Source organism: Notamacropus eugenii, chromosome 5, assembly GCF_028372415.1.
Source record: "Notamacropus eugenii isolate mMacEug1 chromosome 5, mMacEug1.pri_v2, whole genome shotgun sequence".
Classification (NCBI taxonomy): domain Eukaryota; kingdom Metazoa; phylum Chordata; class Mammalia; order Diprotodontia; family Macropodidae; genus Notamacropus; species Notamacropus eugenii.
In genome coordinates, this window is record NC_092876.1 from 19,309,230 (window position 1) to 19,337,041 (window position 27,812).

Below are 27,812 nucleotides of genomic sequence, written 5' to 3' on the forward strand. Positions count from 1 at the left end.
ACATGTAGTGAACAGGTAGAATGGGAAGAGTGGAGCAGAGCTGGGAAGAAGCTGCTGAGAAGAGTTAAAGCTGAGGGAGAGGGGACACAGGCAAGCAGACATCTAGGGTTGTGAGTGTTTACCTGTGGGAAGGCCTGGGGAGTGAGGAAGGGGGAGAGGGAATAGCAGAATGTTTGGGAATGGCATTGTCCACTGCAGTAGTAATGTGTATTGACTTTTGGTTACTATGATGTATTTGACTTTCTGGTGTTGGGATTTGGCTTTCTGGCATTTGAAAAAATGTTTTCTTCTGCATTCTATATGGAGTCTATTATATTTTGTAATTCAGAACTATACTGGCATAATCATAGTCACTGTCTCTGCTATGAATATTACCTTGGCAATACAGATGTCTAGAAAGTTGGGAATTTTTGTGGAAGAATGTGACCTGCAAAGATTCCTGAGTGATGGCCTCTGTGACTTGAATTTGAGGGGAATACATGACCCTAATATCAAGTAAAAGAGAAATCCAAAGGGTGACTGTGAATTTGATGATATTGGAAAGAAATTCAGACAGTGTTCTATCCTAAATCACTGGAAGAAAATGACCCCAGGGAATGACTGTCTTCAGGAAAGTGAATATAGAAAATGCTCTATTGAACAGGTAGAGCTTTTGAAGTTCCACGAGAAGGCTTCTGAAATGCCATTGTATCCAGGTAATCAATGGGAAATGGCCTTGAGCTGAAATTCAGACGTCATGAGACATCAGAAAAGTGATACTGGAGAAATAGTTTCTGTAAGTAATAATTGTGGAAAAGCTTTAATTCAGAATTGTGAGCTCATTACTCATCAGCAAATTCTCATTAGAGAGGAGCCTGATGGATATAATGAATGTGAAACAGCCTCATCCCACCATTCATCTCGTCCTTGACTAGATTTCACCCTAGAAAGAAAAGACATGCATATCCTCAGTGTGGGAAGGCCTTTGTTTGGGACTCAAAACTTGACAGTCCTCAGAAGATTCTTATTGGGGAGAAGCTGTATAAATGTCATAAATGTGGAAAGACTTTCTACTACAGATCAGACTTTATTAACCATCAGAGAATCCACACTGAAAACCTTTTGAATGTAATTGGTTTGGAAAGGCTTTCAGATTGAGCCCTAGTCTTTCTTAACATAAGAGAATCCACACTGGGGGGAAAAAACCTTTCAATTGTAATCAATGTACAAAGACTTTTAGATAAAGTTCCCAACTTGCCATCTATTAGAGAATCCACAGTGGAGAGGCTTTTGAATGAAATCAATGTGGAAAGGCTTTCATAATAAGGCAATAGCTTGTTGCACATCAGAAAATCCCCACTAAAGAGAAACATTTGGTGGTTAGCTTGGCAGAAAGCTGAGCCAAAACCGGGTTTTCAACATTGGAACAGGAAAGGAGTGGCCAGCTTTCAGAGATAGGTTGTACACATTAACTCATCTGAGTCAGAACACTTGTAAGCATCAAAAGTGGTTTGATGAAAATGATGGGGAAATTCAGAAGGTGCTAAGTAAAACCATGAGGACTCTACAGGCTTACCAGTAGGCTACATCATCCATCTCTAAGACGGCCCTGTTTTATTCCAGCAAAAGTTAAATACAAGGAAAGCTTAGAGAGATTCAGCATTCTTGGCTCAATATTAAGGCAGATGAAAATCAGTTTTGTGCTGATAGTAAGCATACAAAGTGCTTTTATCATGCCCTGAAGGCTTTGTACGGGTCAAAGGCCTATGCTATGGTGCATCTCAACTACTCAGTGTTTATGGAGTCACACTGATGTATGATAAGGGCATGATCCAGGAAGGTTGGGCTGAATACCTCTATAGCATTCTCAAGAGACCATCCTCCACCACTGCTGAAGCTACTTGATGAGGTTGAGGAGTGATGGGGACCCCAAAATACCGACAGTCTGGGTCATGCTCGAATGAATTTGACTCAAGCCTTCTCAAAGCGAAAGAAAACAAAGTTTATTAAAGATTCACCAAACTGGGTTGCCTCTTAAGGAACCTAAGCATTTGTGACACTTGTGTTCACAAGCGGGCCAGATAGAATCCCAGATAGACAGAGTCTAAGCTGGATTGAATATGAGTGCCTTCATGGCGGCAAGATGGAACTTAAATACAGAAAAGAGTATAGGAGGGATCTGGGGGGTGGTCTGGTAGTCCAAGGTGATGGGAGGAGGGGTTTAGGAAGGGTCTTGAGGAGAAGTCCAAGGAGGGAATCCAAGGAGGATCAAAGGCTGGAAACAGCTGTCAGGCTGTCAGGAGATATCAGACAATGGAGGGTTTGGGTGGGAAGCAGGTGGGGGCAATCCAGAGATCTTGATAGGGACAGTATGGGAATGGATACAGATCTTGATGGAAGTGGTGGGGAGCCTGGGGAATGGGGTTTTGATGGGATCAAGGCTGGGGGGTGCAACAGAGACCAGAGTAGAAGGATAATGAAAAACCCATGGGCTTCTGGAGACTGCCAGAACAAATGGGAAGATTAGATTTGTGTAAGAAAGGCCAGATTAAGTGGGAAGATTCAAGGGGAGCTCAAGGAGGCTCCCAGAGTCTGAACCCCATCACTACTGATCATTTACCTCAGGTTGTACTTAATCCCTCTCAAGCCATTCCCCAAGTGAGAGCCATCCCTGCAACTTACAATTTTTGCCACCAAAAAGAGAGCTGCTACAAGTATTTTAAAACATCTTTTTTTTCCTGTTTTCCTTAATCACCTTTTTTGTTTTAATTTCAAAGACATTTTATTCAAAATCCTCCTGCTCGGAAAAACAAGATACATGACATAGAATCTGCACATGCTCTAATGACTTATTTCACTGTATATTATGTATTCTATACATATAACCCAGCATTTGAACAATGATCCAGCATTTAAATTAAGAATCTAGGCTTTGAGTGAGTTATGAGGACACTGCAGTTTAGTAGTGTCTACTGATCATTCAAAGCTCTGGGTTATAGTGTGTTATGTATCTAAATCAGTATTCTGCCTAAAAATCAAGATTTTGGAAGCTGTTATTGCAGGGAGAAAAAGTTGCTAACTTTTAAAACAAGATGAATATTTGTGAGTGATAATACTTAATATAAATTTTAGACTTTAGTAAGGGCCAAAGTTTGACTTAAGAAGAGCCTGGACCTAATAGTCTCCTTTGTTAAACTCAGAGAATGCCTTTTGATGTCATGCAAGCAAATAGGACTTCCTTACCAGAGCCTTCTTCTGGTGTCTTAGTGATAAGGCCTGGGTTGTAACCTCAGCTTTGTCAACTCTGTTAAGATACCGCAACTTCAAAGGCCTGGATATCTGTCATCAGAATGGTGGGATGTTCTCCTTATCTTACTGTCACAGAGACATGCTACAGAAAGGAGATTCCCACACTTGGGATCGTAAAACCCAATTGACACTAATTTGTTAATTGCCTTACCAAATTTACAATGTGTTTATCTAAGAGAACTCCTTTCTTATGGTAAAGGGTACTTAAGACAGTCAGCTTCAGTACTGAGGGAGCCAGTTCTGATGCTGGCTCCATTCCGCTATGTACTGTTTTCTTTATGGGGAATTGTTTGATTAATTAAATCATAAAATGTATGCATTTAGCCTGTTGCCTTTTCTCTAACCAAGTTTTCAGGTCAACAGTGAGCAAAATTTTCTTGGAAAGGGACGTCTACACAAAAATTATCCTTTTGTTTTTCTTCTAAATGTTAACTCTTTTCAATGTTAACAATTTAAAATAGATTTTCTTGGGCACTGGCACAGTGCTCATAGCAACAATATTCTTCTGAACAAAGAAACTTGTTAATCTGCTATTATATAGCTAGCAGTAAGGCCCCCAACTATGAAGGAAATGAAACAATATCCAAGTTCTGTCAAAGCAGTACCTGTTCCTTAGGACGAAGAAGTTCTGGACATGCAGAACGTGGAAAGCGTTCCCAATTAGGTACAATGAGTTTAACTGTGGCCGAAGATTATCCTTTCCAGTGTATGCAATTTAGAATTGTATGCTTTATTTCCTTTTCACTTTCTTTCCATTTATTAAGTGGCAAAATGGTCTCAAGAGGAAAAACAAATTACTTGATGAGGCAAGGGAATCTCCCACAATCCCCTTTAAGAAAAATTACAACAAAGGGCTTTCTAAGAATAATAGTTAAACTATCAAAGGAGAGCCAAACAGCAGTACAATTGTGCATGATAACATCTTTGGGCTCTGGGTAAGGACAAAAGCAAAGAGAATGTTCGAAGCACAAGCTAATATTTCAATGACTCCAATATAAATCATAAATTGGCAGAGACAAGCCTCCCCAGGACACTCGTGGGGGCTGTGCTGTTCTCCGGAGGAGGCTGATCAGCCGACAATCTGATGAAGGAAGGTGGACAAAGGCCATGGATGAGGGAAGGGCTTCCCCAGAGCTCCTTCTTGACAGCGCTTTGGAGAAATCATGCTGGAGGCAAAGGTTTGGCTTCTAATCACCAAGGGAAGGCCTCCTGCTGCAGAGCAGACTTCATTACACCTCCCAACAAGAGACCTCCTTAGACCCTCCAAATTCCATCCTGTGCACAAAACCCTAAACACGGAAGGATTTTTCTCTAAAACCCTAATGTTTGTCATCTCTCCTCAGTATTTCATGGCATTCATAGACTATCGTTTCACAGTTAATTGGCATGGTCATACATCTACCAAAGGTGTGCTCCAAAGAAACAACCAGGATCAGCTTCCCCCTTAACTGAACGTTTGACCAAGGAACAAACAGACTCAGGCTGTACCTGTGCTGTAACGTGCTTATTTCTTCTGATTCAGCCAGAGATGCAAGCATGATGCAGTCAGACAATAATTCTGAACTCAGAGGCCAACAAGCTGAAGGAGACCCTTAATACTCTTAGAGCAATCCCAAGTCAGGCTGCCTGTGCCCGCCAAAATTAGTCTGCGGAAGTGTTAACCATAACGTGAGAAAGGCATTTTGTAATGGGACAGATTGTCAATACAATAAGATAGGAGAATGTCAAGATGTGCATTAAAATTGTAGACCCAGGATGTCTGTTTCTTCTCACATTAACATGACTATACACAGCTTAACATGTGTCCATAAAAATTCCAAGATAAGCTCCATGATTCAAGATAGTGTCCCTTTCAAGGCATCCTGCCCTGGAAAGTCATAAACAGAAGAATGTTCCTTATAGTTGCTGACACAGGAAGGGGTATTTTGAGTTCCCTCAGAGAGCAAAGCAAAGCATGTCAGTTATGCCAGAGCATGCCAAGCATGATGGTGGGCTAAGCTCAGGGTGGGCCAACATGTCTTTTTCCTGATTGATCAATCTGGGTTTTAATGCTTTCTTAGGTGATGGGGGGCTCAAAATGGTTCACAATACTCACTTTGTTTCCCAGTGTTTACTAGCACTAAAAGTCCCTATTTAAATGTTTTAGTAACTTAATTTCTGTAATGCTTTCTTTAAGCTTCTAGGTGGCACAGGGGTAAAGTGCTGGGCTTTGAACTACAATGTCTGAATTCCAATTCAGTCTCTGGTACTTCCTTAACTGTATGTCCCTGGGAAAGTCATGTCACCTAATCCTGCTTGAGTTTCCCCATCTGTAGAATGAGGATAAATAGGGGCAACTACACCTCCAGGGTTAAGGTGAGGATTTAATTAAACAATATTTGTTAAGTGCTTTGCAAACATGAAATCATTTTGGAAATACTGGTTATTTTTATGATCATCATTCCTTGGATCATTAATCTCATAGTAAAGTCATTTGGGTAAAATGTTATTAATAGCTCAACTGAGAAACAGAGAAGGCCAGAAAGAGAGAGAGAGACAGAAAGAGGAGGGAGGGAGAGATACAGAGAGAAAGAGACAGAAAGAGGGAGGGATACAGAGAGATACACACACACAGAGACAGAAAGACAGAGAGAGAGACATAGAGACAGGGACAGAGAGAGATAGTTAGAGAGAGACACAGAGTCCCAGATCTTTGGCAAGGAACCTTGCTTACAGTTCCTAATACCTGGAAGGAAACTCATTTTCTTCAACAATTACATTGCATGTTGTAAAACAGTTTTATTTGTGTTATGTTGACATTTTTTTAAATAAGAGTTTTTCCTTAAAAATTGCAGTGGAGAAATGATCACAGACAAATGATTATCATAAATATCATATGACTATAACTCCTGAACCCCCAGCCAGTGCAGGGGCTGGCCCTAGTTAGTCAGATGTTTCCACAAACCAAGGCTGTCAGCAAGGTCCTCAAACAAGATGCTGATAATATTTAATATAAAATTTTGGAATAATCTCTTTGTTCTCTCTGAAGCAAACTCGGAGAATGCTTCTTCCTATGTCAATGAAAGCCAGCCAGGGCTGACTTAACATTGCTTGGGAGACCTTTAACCTAAGACACTATCTTGAATAATGGGACGTTTTCCATATCTTAATATTTGTAGACATATACTATGTTATGGCATGTTAATGGTAAAGAAAATACAGACATCTTAGATAGTAATTTCTATTTGAACTTTGTTTACCCTTTCCTATGTCAGCTATTTCGAATATCTGTTTAGGACAGGAAGTCTGCCTCTCACTAGAGGTGGGATTTCCTTTCTTGTCGTATGTCACCGAGACATATGTTTACCCAGCCTGGAATCGCAAGGCTCAACTGACATTGCTCTATTAATTGTCTTGTCTTACAGAATTTATGACTTGTTCAACTAAGAGAGTTCCTTGCTCACGGCAAAATGTATATAAGCCAGAAGATTCTGTACTGGGTAGCCAGAACATTTTTCTGGCTCCATAATGCATTAAGTTACCGTTTTCTTTAATAGGGAATTGATTAATTAATTAATTAAATCATAAAATGTATGCATTTAGCCTGTTGCTTTTTCTTTAACCAAGTTTTCTGGTCAACAATGCCAAATGAAGCCTCTGGCGAATGTTCCTTGGAAGAGTCAGACAGGACTGAACAGCAGAGCAACCCCCATGTGCCTGGCACTGTGCTAAGCCCTGGAGATACAAAAGTGGCAAACAACAGTCCCTGCACTCAGGGAGCTTACAAAGACAGGGGAGACAACCTACAAGTCTGTACTAAGTGAGCTACAGACAGGAAAATTAGGAAACCTTTAGCAGTTAAGACACTGGAATTAAGAAGGGCTGGAGAAGCCTTGATGATGAAGACAGGCTTTTAGCTGCAACTAAAAGGAAGCCAGGCAGGTCAGTGGTCACACCAGAGGGTGCTAAGTATTCCAGGCATGGGAGACAGAGATGTAAAATGCTGAGAGCTGGAGGGTCTACTGAGTGAAACATCCAGGGAAACATTGTTATTGGATCAAAGAGGACATGTGAGAGAAAAGCGTAAAAAAGACCGGAAAGGTGGGAGAGGGGCAAGTTATACAGGGATTTGAATGCCAAACCAAGCATTTTGTATTTGCTCCTGGCAACAATAGGGAGCCACTGGAGTTTATTGAGTGGAGGAGGGACGTGACATGGTCACACCTACACTTCATGAAAATGACTTTGGGGCTGGACTTGAAAGGGAAGATATTTGAGGAAGGCAGACCCCTCTCCCAGCAGTCATTGTGATAGTTGCGAAGTGAGGTGATGGTGTTTTGTTGGAAGCTAATTGAGAAACCTGAATGTGGAGTATAAAGGTGAATGATTATAACTCATTATTTTGTTAGGCAGAAAGGGCCCTTGGTAAGTGGGGAGGGGAGCAGGCTGCATGCAGGTCTCTGTTTCCTCCTAGGCACAGAAGAATAACAGATCTTTCTGGGGAATCCTAAATCTAATACAGTCTGGCATTGGGGTGGATGGGGCGCCAGATCCCCAAGCTCAAAGGAGGGAGTGTCTGCTTGGAGACATCTCTGCATTATTGGGGCACTGAATACAGGTAATTTACCTAATTCAGGCTGAGATAAGTGACCTATGGACTTTCAGCCCTACTTCCCACTTACCTCTCCCACACCTGGACTAAGAGATGGCCACCCAAGCAGCCTGGAATCAATTTTGAACTTGCCTGCTGAGAAGTTCCCCTGAGATTAATATGACCCTTTTCCATGAGTTACCTCACCAGGCACATGCAATGGACACAGTAAGTGTGTTTGATGGAAGGAGCCTGCAGGGAGCCAGTCTTGCTCACTCCCAGATGCCTTTGCTCATATGCACTGGCTGATCTTGTGTTATGCATATAACGCACAGGAGGCACTGAACTTTTTGGTCTGCAGCCTCTAACAGGTTCATTCTTGATCTGGTTAGACAGGCAGACCACTTTGGAGGGTTTAATAATTTTACTTTATTCTAGTCTACTCTCAGAAAGATTGAGGTTAATGGAAGCACTAACTCCCACAGCATTCCCTAATCACCATTCTCACAGTGGGGGGGGGGGGGGGGGGGGCCAGAATGGGGTGTGTAAAGCCAATCAAGGTAGCACACATAAGCACTGCTCCTGTGAATAATTTCAAGGGTCTAATCACACAATGTCCACCCCTGGGTCACAATAAGAACGATTTCCTGAATCTACATCAAGTTTCTAAGTAAAGTCCCCTTTCATCTTAACCTGTGCTTGACTTCCAAGTTCCATGGCTCTTCCTCTGTGGGCTGACCTTTCCGAAGTTTCACCTGGATTCATATGTACGCAGCTTTCTGCTCCTGCTCCATGTCTCAGGTCACGAAGACTGCTCCACTCCAAGCTTTCCCGAGCAGTTTCTGTCTCCAGGAAAATAAGACTGAACAGGACAACAATAACACTGACACACATCACCAGCACTATCATCTCAATTCACCTCCAAAGTCCAGAGGCTCTGTCACAGTTCAGTTCACTTTGACAGTTCTCAAGAGGCTTATGGTCATGGGTATGTTTCTGCCCTACAGCTCAATTCCCTTTCAAAGTCTGGAGGATCCTTCAACAAGTCTCTGCCATCAGAGATATCCTCTTGGCTCTCTTCTCAATACTGGCTCACCCCTTCAATGCTGGATCTGTCCATGTCCCCTTTCTCAACACCAGTTCTCTCTTTATGTACAGTTCTACTCAGTATCTGATTGCCTAGAGCATACATGCACATATCTGATTGGTTAAAACTCAAGGCAAAAAAGAGCAAAGATCCTGCTTTGCTTGCTGTTACATAGACACAGCTCCTAATTCTATAGAATCCTAGTTTTAATAGTTGTTACACTCTAGTAATATCCCATATGCCCTCCCCACACCCACACTCCAATTATTGGCTATGATCCCAAGGTACACTCAACTTGCATCACAAGGTACCTAGCCTAACCATAACTCAAGTGACCTGCCTTTTCCAATTGAATTATAAGTAAATTAATTTAAGTAAAATTGTCCTTTATATTCTATTAGCTTGGTCTACCTGAGCAACTAACATTTTTCCAATTATTTAGATCTGATTTTATTTGTGTCAAAAGTGTTTTGAAATTGTGTTGATATAGTTCCTGGGTTTGTCTTGGCAGGCAGATGCCCAAATATTTTATATTATCTACAGTTATTTCAAATGGAATTTCTCTATCCTTTGCTGCTGAGCTTTATTGGTAACATAAAGAAATGCTGATGATTTGTGTGTGTTTATTTTATATCCTGCAACTTTGCTTAAGTTGTTAATTGTTTCAAGTCAGTTTTCAGTTGATTTTTTTAAGTATATCCTATCATTTGCAAAAAGTGTTAAGTTTTGTTTCCTCACTACCTATCCTAATTCCTTCAATTCCTTTTTCTTCTCTTACTGCTAACATTTCTAGTACAATATTGGATAATAGAGGTGATAGTGAGCATCCTTTTTTCACTCCTGATCTTATTACTGAATGCTTCTAGTTTATCCTCCTTATGTAGAATGCTTGCTGAGGGTTTTAGATATACTTCTTTTCATTTTAGGGAAAACTCCATTTATTCCTATGCTCTCTAGTGATTTTAATAAGAATGGGTGCCAAATTTTGTCAAAAGTTTTTTCTGAATCTATTGTGGTAATTATGACTTGATAGTTTATCAATTATGGTCAATTATGCTGATAGTTTTCCTAATATTGAACCAACTCTACATTCCTGGTATAATTCCCACCCAGCCACAACGTATTTTGGTGATAAATTGCTATAATCTCTTTGTTAACATTGTATTTAAAATTTTTGCATAAATATTCATTAAGGAAATTGATCTACAATTTTCTTTCTCTGTTTTTGCTCTTCCCAGTTTAGGTATCAGCACCTTATTTGTGTCATAAAAGGAATCTTGAAGGACTCTTTCAATGCCTATTTTCATAAATAGTTTGCATAGTATTGGAAATAATTGTTCTCTAAATGTTTGGGAAAATTAACCAGTAAATGCATCAGGCATTGGAGATTTTTTTCCTAAGGGTGTTCATTTATGATTTGATCTATTTTTCCAAAATGGGATTATTTAATTATTTTATTTCTTCCTCAGTTAATATGGGCAATTTATATTTGCCCATAAATCAAAAGACATCACTCATGCCATTTTACCATTGTTACCAATCTCAAAGTCCTGTGATGACAAACAAGTGATGAAACAGCAGTTGTGGATACAGTGGGAGTGTAGTCACAATCCTGCACACAGGCAGCCCAGACCATAGGATCACTTTCTCACTGGAAGCAGCAATGGGATTTGGTCAGCTCCCTGGGTGTCTGAAGCCTATTAAGGATCGCACTGCTCATCTCCTGGTGTGGGAAAATGGCTAGAAAAAGGTGCCCTAAAGCCAGTGCAATGAAGATTAAGAGGGAAGTAGAAAACTGGGAGAGAATTTTTACAACTAGTGTCTGATAAAAGTCTCATTTCTAAAATGTGTAGAGAACGGTGTCAAGTTTATCAGAATACAAGTCATTCCCCAACTGATAAATGGTCCAAGGATATGACCAGGCAGTTTTCAGATGAAAAAATTATAGCTATTTATAGTGACATGAAAAAAGACTCCAAATTACCATTAATTAGAGAAATGCAAATCAAAACTCCTCTGAGGTAACATAACACACCTCTGAGATTGGCTAACAAAACAAAATAGGAAAATAACTGTTGAAGATGATGTGGGAAAACTGGAACAGTAATACATTGCTGGTGGGGTTGTGAAGTATCCAAGCATTCTGGAGAGAAATTTGGAACCATGCCAAAGGGGCTATAAAAATATGCATAACCCTTTAGCCCAGCAATACCTCTTCTAGAGATCTATCCTAAAGAGATCATAAAAATGAGGTGAAAAAACCCACATGTAAAAAAAAAAATTTACAGCAGCTATTTTTGTGGTGGCCAAGAATTGCAAATTGAGGGGATGGCCATCAGTTGGGGAATGCCTGAACAAGTTGTGGTATATGAATATGATGGAATATTATTGTGCTATAAGAAATGATGAGCAGGTGCACTTTAAAAAATCTTGGAAGGACTTAGATGAACTGATGCTGAGTGAGAAGAGCAGTACCAGAACAACAATGTATACAGTAACAGCTATGATGACTTTCACAGACTTGACTCTTCTCAGCAATGTAAGAATCTAAGGCAACTCCAAGACTCAGAATGGAAAATGTTATGCACATCTAGAGAAAGAACTATGGAATCTGAATGCAGATAGAGGCAAACTACTTGTTCTCTTCCTTTTTTTGTTTGTTTGGTTTTGTTTCTTCTTTCTTATGGTTCCTTCCATTAGTTCTAATTCTTCTTTACAACACTACTAGTATGAAAATGTTTATTATGAGTATATCTGATTGCACATTGTCTTGGTGAGGGGAAGGAGCGGGGAGAAATTTTAAAACTCAAAAGTTTATGGAAATGAATGTTGAAAACTAAAAAAAATTAAATTTTTAAAAAAAGAACAAAGGGGAAGAAAAGAAAATATGCCCTAAAAATTGTCTCCTTACCCAACCACAGCCTGATTACTGTGGCAGGCAGGGAATCCCACTCTACGGTCAACACAAACAAAAAAATGTACAATAACGTCTGCAAAGAAAATTCCACTTTCCATCAGTACATGGAATGTTTGTACCCAAAGTAATTTTCCTGAAGCCCAGTTCTGACCATATCATGCCACTCTCCCACATAATAAAATCCAGTAGTTGCTTACTGTTTCTAGGAGCAAATACAAAATGCTGTTTGGAATTTGAAACCATGCATAACTAGGCCCTCTCCTACGTAAGTCTTCTTACACCTTTTTCCCCCACATTTCTTCCGCCATCCAGTGACACTGGCCTCTGGGAGCTTTCACTGACAAGACCCTCCAGTTCTCAGCTCCCAGCATTTTCTGAGTTTGTCCCCCATGCCTGGAATACTCACCACCCTCTCCTCTGATCACTGAACTGTCTGGCTTCCTTTAAGTCCCAGTTAAAATCCTGCCTCTGGCAGCTAGTCTTCTCCAAGCCCTCTTAATCCCAGTGTCTTAACTGCTACTTATGTGCCACATATATGTCTATACCTTACTTTTTCCAGATTTGTAGGTTGTCTCTCCCTACAATGTAAGCTCCCTGAAGCCAGGGAATTTTTTTTTTTTTTTTGCCATTTTTTGCATCTCCACTATTAAGCATAGTGCCTGGCACATACTGTGGTTGCTCTGGTATTCATTCCTTTCTGACACTTGCAAGGAACATTTGCTTGACGCTTCATTTGGCATCTTGTTTGAAGACCTTGCTGACTTTCCCTGGGATATGGAAATATCTGATTAACTATGGCCACTTCCTCCACTGGCTGAGAGTTCAGTAATGACATTCATATAATATATATGATACTAATTTGCCTTCGAACATTTCCCCATTTCCTTTTTTTAATATGGCCCACTACCTTAAAAAAATATCAATAGGTCTCAAATAAAAGAGTATATTTCACAACACTCAAGGCAACTGGTTAAAGAAAATGGGTTTCTTCTGTGGTATTAAGCAATGTAAACAAATTTCCCTTGGGTAAGATCAGGGATTCACTGTCTCCCTGTATCTATCTCTTTCTGTCTCCCTCTCTCTTTCTCAATTGAGTTGCCTATGACGAGATTACGGATTCAAGGAATGATAGTCATAAAAATAGTATTTCCATACCGATTTAATGTTTGCAAAATATTTAAGAAATAATTCTTAATTAAAAGCTCACCTCAATTCTGGCAGGTAGATGTCCTTATTATGCCCATTTTACAGATGAGGAAACTCAGGCAGAATTAGGTAACATGACTTGTTCAGTGACATACAACTAGGAAGTACCACAGGCTGAATTGGAATTCACCTAGGCCTTCAAAATTAGCATTATAGAAATTAATGTTCAATAGATACGTGGACACTTAAAGAATTTTTCTGACAGCAAAGAACAAGAAACAATGTGAACTGGTACTGAAGAAATGAAGTCTATGAATGTCATGAAATACTGAGGAGGGATGGCAAATATTAGGATTTCAGAGAAAAAATATTACATGTATAGGATGGAATTTGGGGATGTTTAATGAGGTCTCTTGGTGGGAGGTCTAATAAAGTCTGTGCTGCAGCAGGAGGCCTTCCCTTGGCAATGAGATCCCAAAGTTTTGTCTCCAGCATGATTTCTTCAAAGTACAATCAAGCAGAACCACTAGGGGAAGCCCTTCCGACCTTCATTCCAGTATGAACAAGGCTCTCTACTGATCACCATTCTCCAGGGAAAAGGAAGACACTCTGAGCACATTGATGAAGATTCTCTCCACAATGAATCATCTGATAGAAAGTAAGAGTTGACTGCTAGCTGAAAGTCTTCCCACATGAGACCACAGGGAACTGCTTCTCAGAATGTTTTCTCTAATCCTCAAGAACCTTTGAACTCCATCTGAATGCCTTTCCTTTTTCATGATAATCATCAGATTTCTATCTCATAAAAATTCTGAGAAGAGAAATAGGATATGGTAATTGCCTAAAGGCATCACTACCTTGATTATATTCATAAGGTCTCTCCCAAGAGTGGAAGCTCTTGTTACATAAGAGTGGTAACTAAAAGCTCTGACACATTCATGGCAGTCATGAGGTTCATCTGTAGTGGGGATTCTCTGATGTTTTGCTAAATCTGAGATCAATGGAAAATCATTTCACATTTATTACATTCATAAGACTTCTCTTCAGTGTCAGTTTTTTGATATATAACAATAGTGGATCTCTGTGTGAAAGACTGTCCAGGGTAATTACATTTTGGGGTTTATCCCCAGTGTGAATTCTCTGGTGTAAAGCAAGATGGTAGCTCTGTGCAAAATCATTTCCATGCTGATGACACATTCAAAAGGCTTCCATGCAGTGTGGATTATCTGATGTGTAGCAAGATACCACCTCAATATAAAAGGTTTCCACACTATATTCTAAAGGTTTTTCTCCATTGTGGGTTGTCTAATGTGCAGCAAGACGGGAACTCTTCCCAAAGTCATTCCATCCACTGTGGATTCTCTGATGGCTAGATAGCAAGACTCTGCCTCACTGTGAAAGCCTTTCCACACTGAATATATTCATAATGCTTCTCCCCAGTGTGGATTCTCTGATGTGCTATAAGACTGGATCTCGTTCTGAAAGTCTTTCCACATTGATTACATTCAAAAGGTTTCTCTCCACTATGGATTCTCTGATGGGCAGAAAGACTTCCCCTGTCTCTGAAAGTTTTTGCACAGTGACTACATTCATAAGGTTTCTCTCCAGTGTGGATTCTCTGATGGATAGCAAGAAAGCGCCTCTCTCTGAAAGTCTTTCCACACAGATTACATTCATAAGGTTTCTTTCCAGTGTGGATTCTCTGATGTACAGCAAGATAGCCCCTGTCTCTGAAAGACTTCCCACAGTGATTACATTCATAAGGTTTCTCTCCAGTGTGAATCCTCTGATGGGCACCAAGTTTGTTCCTGGTAGTGAAAGCTTTTCCACATTGATTACATTCATAAGGTTTCTCTCCAGTGTGGCTTCTCTGATGGATAGCAAGAACGCGCCTCTCTCTGAAAGTCTTTCCACACAAATTGCATTCATAAGGTTTCTCTCCTGTGTGGATTTTCTGATGTACAGCAAGATAGCCCCTGTCTCTGAAAGACTTCCCACAGTGATTACATTCATAAGGTTTCTCTCCAGTGTGAATCCTCTGATGGGCACCAAGTTTGTTCCTGGTAGTGAAAGCCTTTCCACACTGATTACATTCATAAGGTTTCTCTCCAGTGTGAATTCTCTGATGTTCAGCAAGGTGAGAACTTGTTCTGAAAGTCTTTCCACAGTGATTACATTCATAAGGTTTCTCTCCAGTGTGGATTCTCTGATGAGCAACAAGACGGGAGCTCATTCTGAAAGCCTTTCCACAGTGATTACATTCATAAGGTTTCTCTCCAGTGTGGATTCTCTGATGTGTAGTAAGACTAGATCTCGTTCTGAAAGTCTTTCCACACTGATTACATTCAAAGGGTTTCTCTCCATTATGGATTCTCTCATGGCCAACAAGACTGCCCCTGTTTCTGAAAGCTTTTGCACAGTGACTACATTCATAAGGTTTCTCTCCAGTGTGGATTCTCTGATGTGTATTAAAACTGGATCTTGTTCTGAAAGTCTTTCCACACTGATTACATTCAAAAGGTTTCTCTCCACTATGGATTCTCTGATGGCTAGCAAGACTGCCCCTGTCTCTGAAAGCTTTTGTACAGTGACTACATTCATAAGGTTTCTCTCCAGTGTGGATTCTCTGATGTACAACAAGATTGCCCCTATCTGTGAAAGCCTTTCCACACTGATTACATTCATAAGGTTTCTCTCCAGTGTGAATTCTCTTATGCCCAGCAATCTGGGAGTGCGTTCTGAAAGTCTTTCCACAATGATTACATTGAAAAGTTTTCTCTCCATTGTGGATTCTTTGATGTACAGCAAGATTGCCCCTTTCTCTGAAAGCTTTTCCACACTGACTACATTCATAAGATTTCTCTGCAGTGTGAATTCTCATATGTCCAGCAAGCTGGGAGCGAGTTCTGAAAGTCTTTGCACACTGACTGCATTCAAAGGGTTTTTCTCGACTGTGGATTCTATGATGAATAACAAGACTCTCCCTCCTTGTGAAAGCCTTTCCACACTGATTACATACAAGACGCTTCTCTCCCCTATGGATTCTCTGATGACCAATAAGGAGAGATCTGTAGCAGACAGCCTCCCCACATTCATGACATTCATCAAACTTCTCATTATGAATCTTATGAGATCTATTAACATCTGAGTTACAACTGATGGTCTTCCTGCACTGAGGATATGCAAAATTTTTCATTCCAGGATGAAATCTAGTATGAAAAGGAAAAGAGGAGTGATAGGATGAGCTTGCTTCCCATTCACTACATTTATCAGGCTTGTCTCCAGTGGAAATTTGCTGATGATTCACAAACTTAGAGTTCTGACTCAAGGCCTTACCACCTTCATTACTTACACAAAGCATTTCTCCAGTATCACTTTTCTGATCTCTCATAAGGTCTGAAGTCCAGTTCCAGGCCATTTCCCATGGATTACCTAGATATACCGGCATTTCAGAAGCCTTCTCATGGGACTGAAAAAGCTCTACCTCTTCATTAAAGCATTTGCTACATTCACTATCCTGAACACAGTCATTGCCTGAGGTCATGTTTTCACAGTGACTTAGGATACAAGACTGTCTTAATCTCTTTCCAGTTTCATCAGATTCACAGTCACTCTTGGGACTTTTATCTAACTTGATATTGGAGTCAAGGATTTCTCTCAACTTGCGGTCCCAGGGACCATCCCTCATCAATCTGCGCAGGACATGTTTTTCCAGAAAACTTCCAAGATTTCTAGTCATCTCATTTTCTTCGAACCTGCTCTCTAAATGTGAAGAAAACAAACAATCAAACATGTAAACAGCAAAAGATATACACAAATCAGTATATGCAATAGTAATGGACACTGGAAGTTTATCGGGCTCATTACCTTGTCAATACCAGGTGAAATGCAACAAAATTTTGTGTACTCTGAGACCAAATACTGGCATTCAAGAGACTGTATCAGCATAAGGAGGAGACAGACAGGCTGTGAGAGTGACAAAGGAGCTGTACACCACAGAGGGCTGGACTCAAAGACTTATTTACTCCAAGCTAACCACTCACATTCAAGAAAAGCAACAGCCACAACAAGATGGCGACCAGACTTAATATCAACAGATTAGAGTGATTCTCCATGGGAAAACAGTTCAGTTTCTGTTTCTGTTCTGGCAGATGGACTCTCTGGTATTTTATACTGTCTAGAGTTTGAGGCAATTTGTTTTCTTAAGGAGACTGTAAGAGAGCCAAGGATTTCCTGTCCTATTCTGCTACCTTGCAAGAATCCCCTCCTACTCTTCTTAGCGAGACATTTTCATTGAAGTTGTTAGGAATCTTTATGGAGGAGTATGGCATTTAGGTCTGACACCTGACTGGTGGTAAATTATTTAACCTGAAAAGGTAACAAGCCAAGACCAATGGAGAGTTGGTACACACAAGAGTGTGCACTCAACGAAGCTGCTGAAGCTGAGATGCATCTGAATATGCATCCATTGTCTGCCACTTGTGAAAATTTTGGCCTGACAATTAACACCAAGAAAAGAAGGAAAATGGTCCTTACCCAGGGACAGCAGATTCTGGATATTCTCCAGTGTGACGTCCTTGTACAGCTCTTTTTGAGAATGGTCCAAGAGGCCCCACTCTTCTTCAGTGAAGTCCACAACCACATCCTTAAATGTCACCAACTCCTGAACCATCAAAAGTCACATGATTTAGAACTCAGAGACTCCAGAATTCATCTAGTCCAACTCTCATCCACTTAGAAGAGGCAAATAAAGCCCAGAGAAGGGATTTCCCTAACACTCATATAACCTTCATGAGTGTCAAAGCCAACACTTGAAAAAAGTTATTGAGAGCACAACAGAACAGGGAGAAAAACCTGTTACACTGAAAGTGAGAATCATGATGGAATAATCAAAACTAGAAAAATGTTTCTCTGGATAATGCTTCTCCTGATGGAATTAGGAACAAAATATGTGCTCCGTTACTGTTACACAAGAATATATACAGAAGATAGTAGAGTCATGTATCATTTCTCCTCTGTCTTACATGACATACTAAGAATATTCTATGAAGATTCTATGGGAAGTTGGTTAGTACAGTGTGTTCTGGGAGGAAAAAAAACTTGACAGTGATTTCTCAGGAGTGAACTAAGAAATAATCAAGTGGATTTGCTAAAAGACTGTAATAAAGAATGAAGTGGAGAAAAGGATAAAAATTAGTAAGAGAGATTACTCACAATATGGCCTCACCTGAGTGTTATGAGATTGTTTCCAGTTAAATGAAGAAGAGTTTTCTATTGTTATACTGAAGGTTTGAGATGGCCCTGGTTATGATGACTTACCCTTAAACATTTTCTGTCTTTGCTTTATGATTGCTTTCAACTGTTCATGGAATAAATACATACCTTTTAATATTTATAGAGAAATAAGAGTAATTACATGGGGAAAATAGGGTGCCTTAATTCATAAAAAAATTAAAATTTTATCAAGTGGGGTTAGAGATTAAGCTAATGTATAACAAAGACACTGTCAATTTATGAAAAATAAATTATTTCATCATGCTGCTATAACTCTGGACCACTGGCCTTAGGTTTAGAGAGTCAAAAGAATGAGTCAAAAAGCAGACTGATGGAGACTGTACAAGAAAGTGACTGCTTCTTCAAATCCTCCGATGCTTGGGAGGGCCCAACTATTGTCACAATCTGGTACATTCAAAACATGTGTTTAGCCAAGGCATTTGGCATTTCATGCTTCTCATTTCTAGCAGAATGGTATGATTCACTGTTTAAGAAGCCGTATTATTGTGGAAGAATTCTTTCTGGTAGATAAAAATCTCTTCACCTTTTTATCACTGATTTCATTGAAAACATCTGATTGATCTTCTCTTTGTATATTCTACTTAAAGTTTCCTTTATTTCTATTACTGAACTTCTGAGCAATTAAAGAATTTTTTAGTCTTTTTTTGATTTTTTTAGATTCCCAAGAATTTACAATTCTTTTCGTTTCACTAGGTGATCTGAGTAATGACTCTTCATTGCATTTTATTCATTTTTAACGTGAACAATCACTAGAGGAAGGCTGTTTTTCTTCACTGATAATTCATCTCTGGAATCTCTAACTTGTTCTTATCAGAAGCTCTTGAACATCTCTTTCCTTTCCAATCCTCCCACATTCTCTCTTCCCCACCATGGGGTGAGTGCATGTCCTCCAAACACCTACATAAGAGGGTCAGCTCACACATCTCCACATCTGCACCTGGGTGATTTACTTTGGAACATCTCACTGACTTTGCCCCCATGTCTCAGTCTCTTTTTCTCAAAATGTCTTCCTTTGGTGTGTTGTCTTTCCATCCAAAGTGTAATCTCTATGTGAACAGGAGCATTTCTTCTTTTCTGTTTGAATTCCCAGGTCTTAACCCCATTTGAGATTTTATAAGCAGATACAGGAGAGGTTTGCTATTTCCTGCTCATGCTCATTTTAAAAATGGTGAACTGAGGCAAACACAGTTAAGTGACTTAATGGACTCAGCAAAACACAGCTAGTAAGTGTTTGAGGCCAGATTGGAACTAATGCACGTGAGTCTTCCTGATTCCAAGCCACCTTGCTGCCCTCTACTCACTCCTTAACTGTTTACCCAACTTAGCTTCCATCCTTCCTTTCCTGAAAGGGCCCTGTGCAAACTTAGCAATGATGCTTTAATTGCCAAATCTGAAAAACTTGTTCTGTAAAACTGGATTTAGTCAAAAAGCTGCACTTATAGAAGTGCATGTGGCCTCGAATGCTGCAGAGTCCCGACCCCTGCTCTAGGCAGATTGCCTTCAGATACCAGGGCAGTGACATTTTAATGCAATGATGTTCTCCATTCCTATCTTTATAATTTCTGAATATAGGCCTTTAGACCAAATGTTAAGAGTATTTTTTGTGGAAGTATGACTCACTGATACATCCCAAGTGTCCATGCGACTTCAGAGGAGACCACATCATAATTTAGTTTAGGACACAGTTCTTTTGCAGCCAGGTCCTCAAGTATAGGGCTCACTCCTTTGGATTAGTCTCCTGCCAGAGTTTTAATGTAGTAGTCTTTTTACTCAGAAGCAGAAGGGACTCGGTCCCAAACAGGGTGAAGTCAGTAGAAACTGAGTTGATGGGCAGATGAGGGAACAGGAGCTCTCAGGAGGAACCGGTGTTTTACATTTTGGCCCAGGCACAATGTGAGCCTTGGAGAGGAAGTGGGTGCACTAAGACAGGGTCAAAGAAGAAGAGGGGGTCGTTGCCATGGCCATGGCACTACAGTTGATGGAGGACAGCATAGGAACAGAGAAGGAGATAAGGGCCTGCATTTCTAGCCATGAGTGTGAATGGAGAAAGAAGATGGTCCTGGGGCTTCAGGACTAAGGCAGAAAGAGAATGGTGGGCCCCTCAGAAAGGCCTTGTTTTGTCTTCCATATGGCCCACATTTCTAGGGTAATTCTACCTTGGACTCCTGGTGCTGGCAGAAACAGCCCTCTTCTTTGACATAAAGATGTCTCCTATAAATCCTGTGCAGGGCTTGCAGTTCCCAGGAAGGTCTGAGCCAGGCTGTCAGATAGGACAGATGGCCTACCTGTATCCTAACTGACTAGGCTTCAGAGACCAAGATGTGATCTTTCATGCCTTCTGATTCCTGCCTCACTCAGTCCCCCTAGAGCCCTCCCCCAGAGGCCCTATCTCCTGATTGCAGAGAGTTCACCTCAATCAGCCCAACCTGTATCCTGTGATTACTGCTCTCTGGTTACCCCACAACTCCCCCCGGTCCCTTTCTGTTTTTAACTCTGGAAAGCACACTCACACCTTTTGCATTAATATCCCCCAAATCTGACCACTGAGGCTTTCACATAGAAAGTGGCTAATGGTTTCTAAAAATGAATTCTGGAGAAACTATAACTGACACCATTTGCTACTGTACTAATGTTCTGAGGTAGGCCACTGTCCCCAATCTTTTGAGACAACTCAGGACCCACTTCCTGCCCTGTTATTCTCTCTAAGAAGGCACAAAGGGCTTAGCAAATGTTCATTAACCACCTGACTCATCACATAGCTACCATTTTCTTTGGACTGGTCTAAGTAGCCATGGCAAAGCCTTTGGGACAGACCTTCCTAACTCTAACTCTAAATCCACACTTGGTTCTTTTCCTAAAAATGTTCTTTTCCTCTTTTGTCTCCTAATCGGATCTGACCCAAAACATCTTGATAAGCCTGCCTACAAGGCCTCAGGGATCCTACCCACAGGATGGGTCATGTACCTCAGGAGAGCCTGTCTCTATGTCCTCTGTGGAACTGGGAGACATACATGTCCATCAGGGAGTGTGTGTCACACTCTTGAGTGGATAAATAAACCATAGTACACTGTCTGTGTATAACTTGCACTCCCATCTTCTTCCTGTCCCTAGCAAGGACCCTGACAATTCTCACAAAACGAGCAAATGAGATAATATTTACATGGCTCCTGGCACTTAACACACACAACGTAACCAGCCCCTCAACCCTTTCCAGCCTTCTTACATCTGGGTCCTCTTCTCTCTGACCCAGGGACACTGACCTCCTGGCTGGTCCTTGACTAAGACCCTCCATCCCCTGACCCTGTGCCTTCCCAATGGCCGTCTATCATGCTTGGAATATCCTCTCCCCTCACATCCCAACGAACATCTCACCTCCTGAAAACAAGGTATTTCTGGTCCCTTCCCTCACATAGTGCCTCCCATCCATGCCCTACAGTTTGTTTGCACACAGGTGCTGATATATTTTCTCTCATTAGACTAAATTCTTGAGAGTAGGGACTGTTAAACTTTCTTGGCATAATCAATAAGTTGGCACAGTGCTTGGCACAGAGGAGCCACTTTCTTAATGCTAATGGTCTTGACCTAAGAAATGTTAACTGGGAAGGATTCAAAGACACCTGAGAAGATTTTTGTGGATGAGGCAGGAGGACATGAGCAGAACCAGGAGAATTTCTTCTCTGTTGACAGTAGTGCAAAGGACAACCCACCTCAACAGGATAAAGCTTCCTTGGCTCTCTTGGATTCCAGGTTTGCTAATGCTGTGGTCAGCTCAATGGATGGACTGCACTCACATAGTACTTTTGCAACATGACAAAGAGTCTGGAGAAGTAGCAGGGGCAACCCCCAGAGCTGGGCCATGGAGGGAGGCCCTGTCCTGGCAAGCCTGGAGACAGTCACCAAGAGGTCAGAGGGGAAAAAGAAGCCCAAAGGAAAGGGAAGCCAGCAGAACTGGGGTGTGCAGAGGGGCCCTTGTTTAGTTCTAAGTGGCACCTGCATGTGCAGACCTGGCTCCCAGAAGACACAGAAATCTCAGCTTTGAGGGAAGATGGCAGAGAGACCTTGGTTTCAAAGAAAGAAGGCAAAGAGATCTCAGTTCCAAGGTAAGATAGCAGAGAGATTTCAACTCCAAGGGTTTCTGCCTCCTGACAATCTACACTGAGTGGGTCTTCCAGATCCCTAGAGTCCTTCCCTCCTTGGTCCTGCCCTTTCAGAAGGAATTATGATTTGCCAATTTGTGACTCATAATGAAAATAATTAGTTGGCTACCTGATTAATTAATTACACTTTGTCTCTTTCTGTCATTGTCAGGTTAGATACTGGCTCAGTAAAATCCTGTTAATGCCTCCATCTTCTGCCCACCTGCCCTCCACCCCATCGGCAAATGGACGTTCCCCAAGGACAGAGGCTTTATTTCACTACTTTTACAGATGGTTTGTGCATTCCCTCAGCATGTACATCCAATGTCTGAGTACACACTTACGTATGTGTGCCAGCAGAGAGCAATGGAACGCAAACCCACTGCCCACTGGTCTGAGATTCCTGAGTCCTAGGTTCAGATCTTGTCCGGGCCACTGTTAGCAGAATCCAGTCAGTCATAGCCTGGGCCTCAGCTGGGGAGACAGGAAGGTGCTTCTAGGACCCCAAGTCTGTGACAAGCTTTTCTAATTTAACATTGCTTCGCTAAGGTTTCTTTCACATTCACTGTGGGCCAGCTCCTGGGGCACCAGCAGGATAGGGTTCAAGGTCACAGGGCCTTCATCTGAATGGCTGGAAGAGGAACTTGGATGGAACCTGGAAAACCTGGGGTTCATGAGGGCATCAGACACTGACTGGCTGTGAAACCCATTTCATTCTGGCTGCCTCAGTTTCCCCTTCTGTAAAAGGGGGAAAAGTTTCTTTGGCTCTCTTGGATTCTCTACCTTTGTTGTCACTGATTAGATATGTGGATGGACTGCACTCACGTGGAATGAGGTTTTCTGGGCCATAGGAATCATTCTCCTTGTTCTCTCATGTAGGAATAGGCTGTGGTCCTCGGCAAGGTGACCTGGGGAGGGAGAAGAACCTCAGGGTGGGAGAGACCTTGACTTTGCCTTTCCTTCCATGGTGGATGCTGACTTGCCAAGAATGCTTGAGGGGGAGCTCTCAGAATGGTTACAAAGGCCCTGCTCTGCCCTCAGGAGAGAGACTCCACCTCAGGAGGAGGGCAGCAGGGAGTTTTTTTCCAAAGTAAAAGGCAAAGAGAATTCACCACCAAGGGAATAGGGCAGAGACATCTGCCTTCCAAGGGAAGAGGTCAGAGAGACCTCAGCTCTAGGGAACATGAAGGGTTCTCTGTTCTGAATGAAGAATGCATAGAGACCTTAGCTCGAAAGAAGGTAGAGATCTCACTACCTACTGCTTCTGTTCCCAGCCAACCTGCTCTGGTCTAATCCCAAGAGTCCTGCCGAGACCTGATGTCCATCTTCTAAATTGATCCCTCTTCTCCCCTGCCCTCCTCCCAGGGTTCCAAACATCACCCCAGGGAGAGAATTCCACCAGGGCCCCCAGCCACCTGGCTGGTCATATCTGAGCTCCTCACCACCATTTCTCTACCACTTTTTTCCCTCCCTCCCATCCCTTTCTCTAGGACTCCAGATGTCCTGAGCAAAATCTCCTGGTCTTCCAGCTCTCCCCACAATACACTCATCTTCCCCACAAGGATATGTCCAACCTAAATCCTTCCTGGTTCTCCCAGCCATTGCCCTCCCCTAATTCCTTCCCCTTTCACACACCCTCTTTTTCTATGCAGCCTGGGCCCATGCCTGCCCATCCCCACTGAGCTCTCCTCCAAACTTGAGACATTTGGCCCATCTCCATTCCAATGTTAACACCAAGGGGCCCTTTCCCTCGGTCTTGTTTTCATCAGCCAAGAGATCTTCTGTCATGGGAATATAGGTGGAGCCTAATGAGGAGCTGGGGTCCCAAGTCATATGTTACAGCTTAAGTTATAAACTTTATATACTGATATAATTCTTCCCACCTCCCTCTAAGTCTAGGGGTTTGACTTTCACATGATTGAGTAATTTGATTCCATCTTCTGGGAGGCCCAACTCTTTCTCGTTCCTCCCTCGAAACTTGAATTCTAATAGTAAGGGGAGAGGGGCAGGAAGTGGGACATGTTGGTCCTGGGGCACAACGATGGCAGGAAATTAGGAAGGAGACCAGAGATGGACTGACCTGGGATTGCTGTTGGGGGTGATGGGAACACACTACCCCAGCACAGAATCCTTAATGATGCTTCTAGTACTTATTTATTTTGTCAAAAGCAAAGCCAGTGACCACCCTCAGGAACCTTATCTGGCAATGGGAAGTGGTGGACAGGAAGGGGGCTCTGTGGTAGAAAACTTTGCTGGGCTGGGCAGTGAGGCCTTGGGGCACAGACTGACACTCAACCTTCAGGGCCTGTAGCAGACAGGGAGACCTAGAGTGTCATTCCCTCAACTGGAAAGGAAAGGGAAAGGTTGGGGATGAAAAATAAAGCCAAAAGGAGTATACCTACCCACCTACCTACAGATTTATATGTTCACATACTTACATATGTATAAACTTACTTGACTTGATGGTAAAACTGACTGCTCAGTTGAGAATTGAAAGCTTTTTCAGAGTTTTTCAAGGGAACTCAGGGATTTTAAGAGAGGGATGCACTCTAACCCTGGGAACCACCAGCATAAAGACAACGCCTGGGATGGAGCATCACCAAGGACAAGAAGCCAAAAGGCCAGTTTGGCTGCTCAGTGCTGCGTTAAGAAGAGCTGTGTGCAACCAGCTTGGAGAGGGGGCTGGGGCCCAGTTCTGTAGAGCTCTTAAATAGCTAACAGATGCATCTTTAATTACACAGTCATTATGGCAGGTGCTAACATATACTGAGAGGAAGTGATGTGGGGAGGACTGAACTTCAGGCATATAGAGATGTCACCTTCAGAGTAGATTTTTACCCCCCAGTGCCTATTAAGTTAGTTAAATCAATCCAGTTAAGTTCACAGACAGGTCTTTTGAGTGGAGGAGGCTCACATGGGCAGTTTTGTTTACTTGGCCCAATTAGAGAGAATTCCTTCTGTATCCAGTATTCCAAAGTGATTCAGCAAAACAGTGGAAAACAGACATACAGTTCTGGAAAGAAAAAAAATGAAAGGCAAAAACAGACAGTAAAACTGTAATACTTGGAGATAACAATATACCACATTCAGACTCAGACAAATTAAAAGGATAATCAAGAAGATTCAGAACTAATGCTCTATGGAGAAAGGGAACCAAGGCAGAGGAAAGAATCAGGGATGGCTCCTAGGGTGCTAATGTGGAAGAAACCAACTGAATTTGGGAGACACAGCTTCTCTCCAGAAAGTTACCTTGAATGTCAAAGAAACTGAGCTTCCTTACAGGGTTATGAAAACAGACACAGACCTTCAGTTGTGCTTTTTTCACAACATGACTCTACTGATTCTGTCTTGAAAGAGACCTCCAATAACTGGGCAGTCTCCATCAAGATATTCTGACAAAATTAACTAGAGACCTACCTCCTCTGACCTCACCAGACATTCTGAGAAACAGAAAACATCCCCACTTGTTGGGATGGGAAGCTCAATTCCGTGTGGACAGTCTCGGGCGGGTAAAGGTGGGAGCTTCTAAATCTTAGAGCTCTCACGAGACCCTCCCAGGAAACGGCAGGGAATAGAGGTGAACCGAGCTATCTCGAGTAATTCCGCCTCTTCCCGTGAGAAACGTGATGGGAGAGAGATCTCCCCACCCTCGAGATGGTCCCGGATCTGGGCACATTATTGTTATCTAACAGCACGGTATTTAGATGCAAACTGTGCGGCTGAAGGTTAAGTAGGATTGAGGAAGCCTGAAAGCTCTCTTAGCACGTGAGGAGCCAAGAGGACAGTAGGCTCCGCTTTCTCTTCTTTCCTCTCTCCCCTCCCCCTCTCCCCCCCCCCCCCCCCCCCCCGCTTGTACTTCTACTTCCAATCCCTTAAGATCTTAGCCTCCTTAGGAAATCTCCCCCTCTTCCTCCTAAGGAAGACCCCCCTGCACTTGTAACTAGACCCTGAAATAAAGCTCAACCCTTGTTCAACTCTGGAACGTCCTTTCTCTCATATGAGCATCCGGTTTTGGCCAGCCGAAGACCTCGGGAGGTGAGGTAAGAAAGACTCGGGTAGCCCACACAGGCGAGACCTACCTCCTCTGACCTCACCAGACATTCTGAGAAACAGAAAACATCCCCACTGAAACAAACTTTGCAACTTCTGAGACCAAGGTTAACATTCTCCCCAAACCCAAATCCTCTGACTTCCTGTCTCTATTACCCAACCACCCCAATGAGGAAAGTGGCTGCCCAGCCTCCCCAAATGGACTGAGGCTGGGAGAATCCCTATTTATGTCTCTATTTGACCTTCTTCCCTTGAGATTCTAACCACAGGGTAATTATCAGAGGGCTAATGCCCTTTATCTTCTGGGAGGAATTCCAGCTAGTTGGAACAGGGCAGAGAGGCCTGGACCTGGAGTCAGGAAGAACCAAGGGTTCACATTTGACCTCAGGCACTGTGTGATGGTTGGCAAGTCACTAGACCTGTTTGTCTCACTTTCCTCAATTATAAAGTGGGGAGAATAATGGCACCTCCCCTCAAAGGCTGCTCTACAGATTCCATTGGTCAAGTGCTTGGCAGTTCCTGTCACATGGGTGTGATAAAAAGGTGAGCTATTATTATTTTTATTTCTGTCTAGGAGGTTCTTAGGACCTGTAGGCTGAGGAATAACCCAACACTAACTTCAGTGTGTTTAAGACAAGACACTGTTTCTCCTCTGCTCCCCAGTGCAGTGTCTCAAACATACAGATGAGGAAAGTGAGGCTAAGAGATTGAGTGACCTGACACAGCTGACAGGTATCTGAGGCAGGGTATGAATGCAGGGCTACCTGAGGTCCAGCACAACCCACTGTTCCACCCAGCCAGTTCGCATCATGCAGAAGACTGATAGCTGCAAAAAAGCAGGTCTAAGATTAAGGGAAAGTCACCCACATGGGAAGGGAAGAAGGTGGGCAGGGAGCAAAGGAGACCAGGGCAGATCAGAGGAAGAACTTACTGAGGACTTATGGATCCCTTGATTATCAGCCCCATAAGAAGCAGGAGAATCAGGACAGGAGAGAATTTCCAAGGACAAGTGTTTACCCAACAGGTGAGGATGGGTGACAATAATAAATTCTATAAAGAAGTCAGAAAAAAGCCAATGAAGGGGCTACATCTGGGGTGAGGACCCTTTTCATGTTATTAATTTAGGTCTAATCAATTCAGGCTGCATTCAAGAAACTTCAATTAGATTTACTTAAAAATGTACATTCTTTTGTAAAAATCTAACTACTATGAATAATTTCAAAAAATGACCCAGGCTGCAAGGGACACCTTGAACAAGTCACAGAGAAGAGTTTAATGGCTTGGAATTTTTCCAAGATCCAGGCTAGCTCTAATGTTCAGAGA

At 42.1% G+C, this 27,812-nt stretch overlaps 1 protein-coding gene across 1 annotated transcript in view; it reads right to left on the minus strand.

The window, feature by feature from the left end:
• Positions 1–13,003: 13,003 nt before the first annotated feature.
• Positions 13,004–27,812, minus strand: part of LOC140508290 (uncharacterized) — a 77,150-nt gene continuing 62,341 nt past the window's right edge. Inside the window, 4 exon segments of the mRNA XM_072616099.1 lie at positions 13,004–14,426; positions 14,429–16,770; positions 17,545–17,671; positions 23,265–23,347. Coding sequence (XP_072472200.1) covers positions 14,286–14,426; positions 14,429–16,770; positions 17,545–17,671; positions 23,265–23,297 — 2,643 coding nt within the window. The 5' untranslated portion in view covers positions 23,298–23,347 and the 3' untranslated portion in view covers positions 13,004–14,285.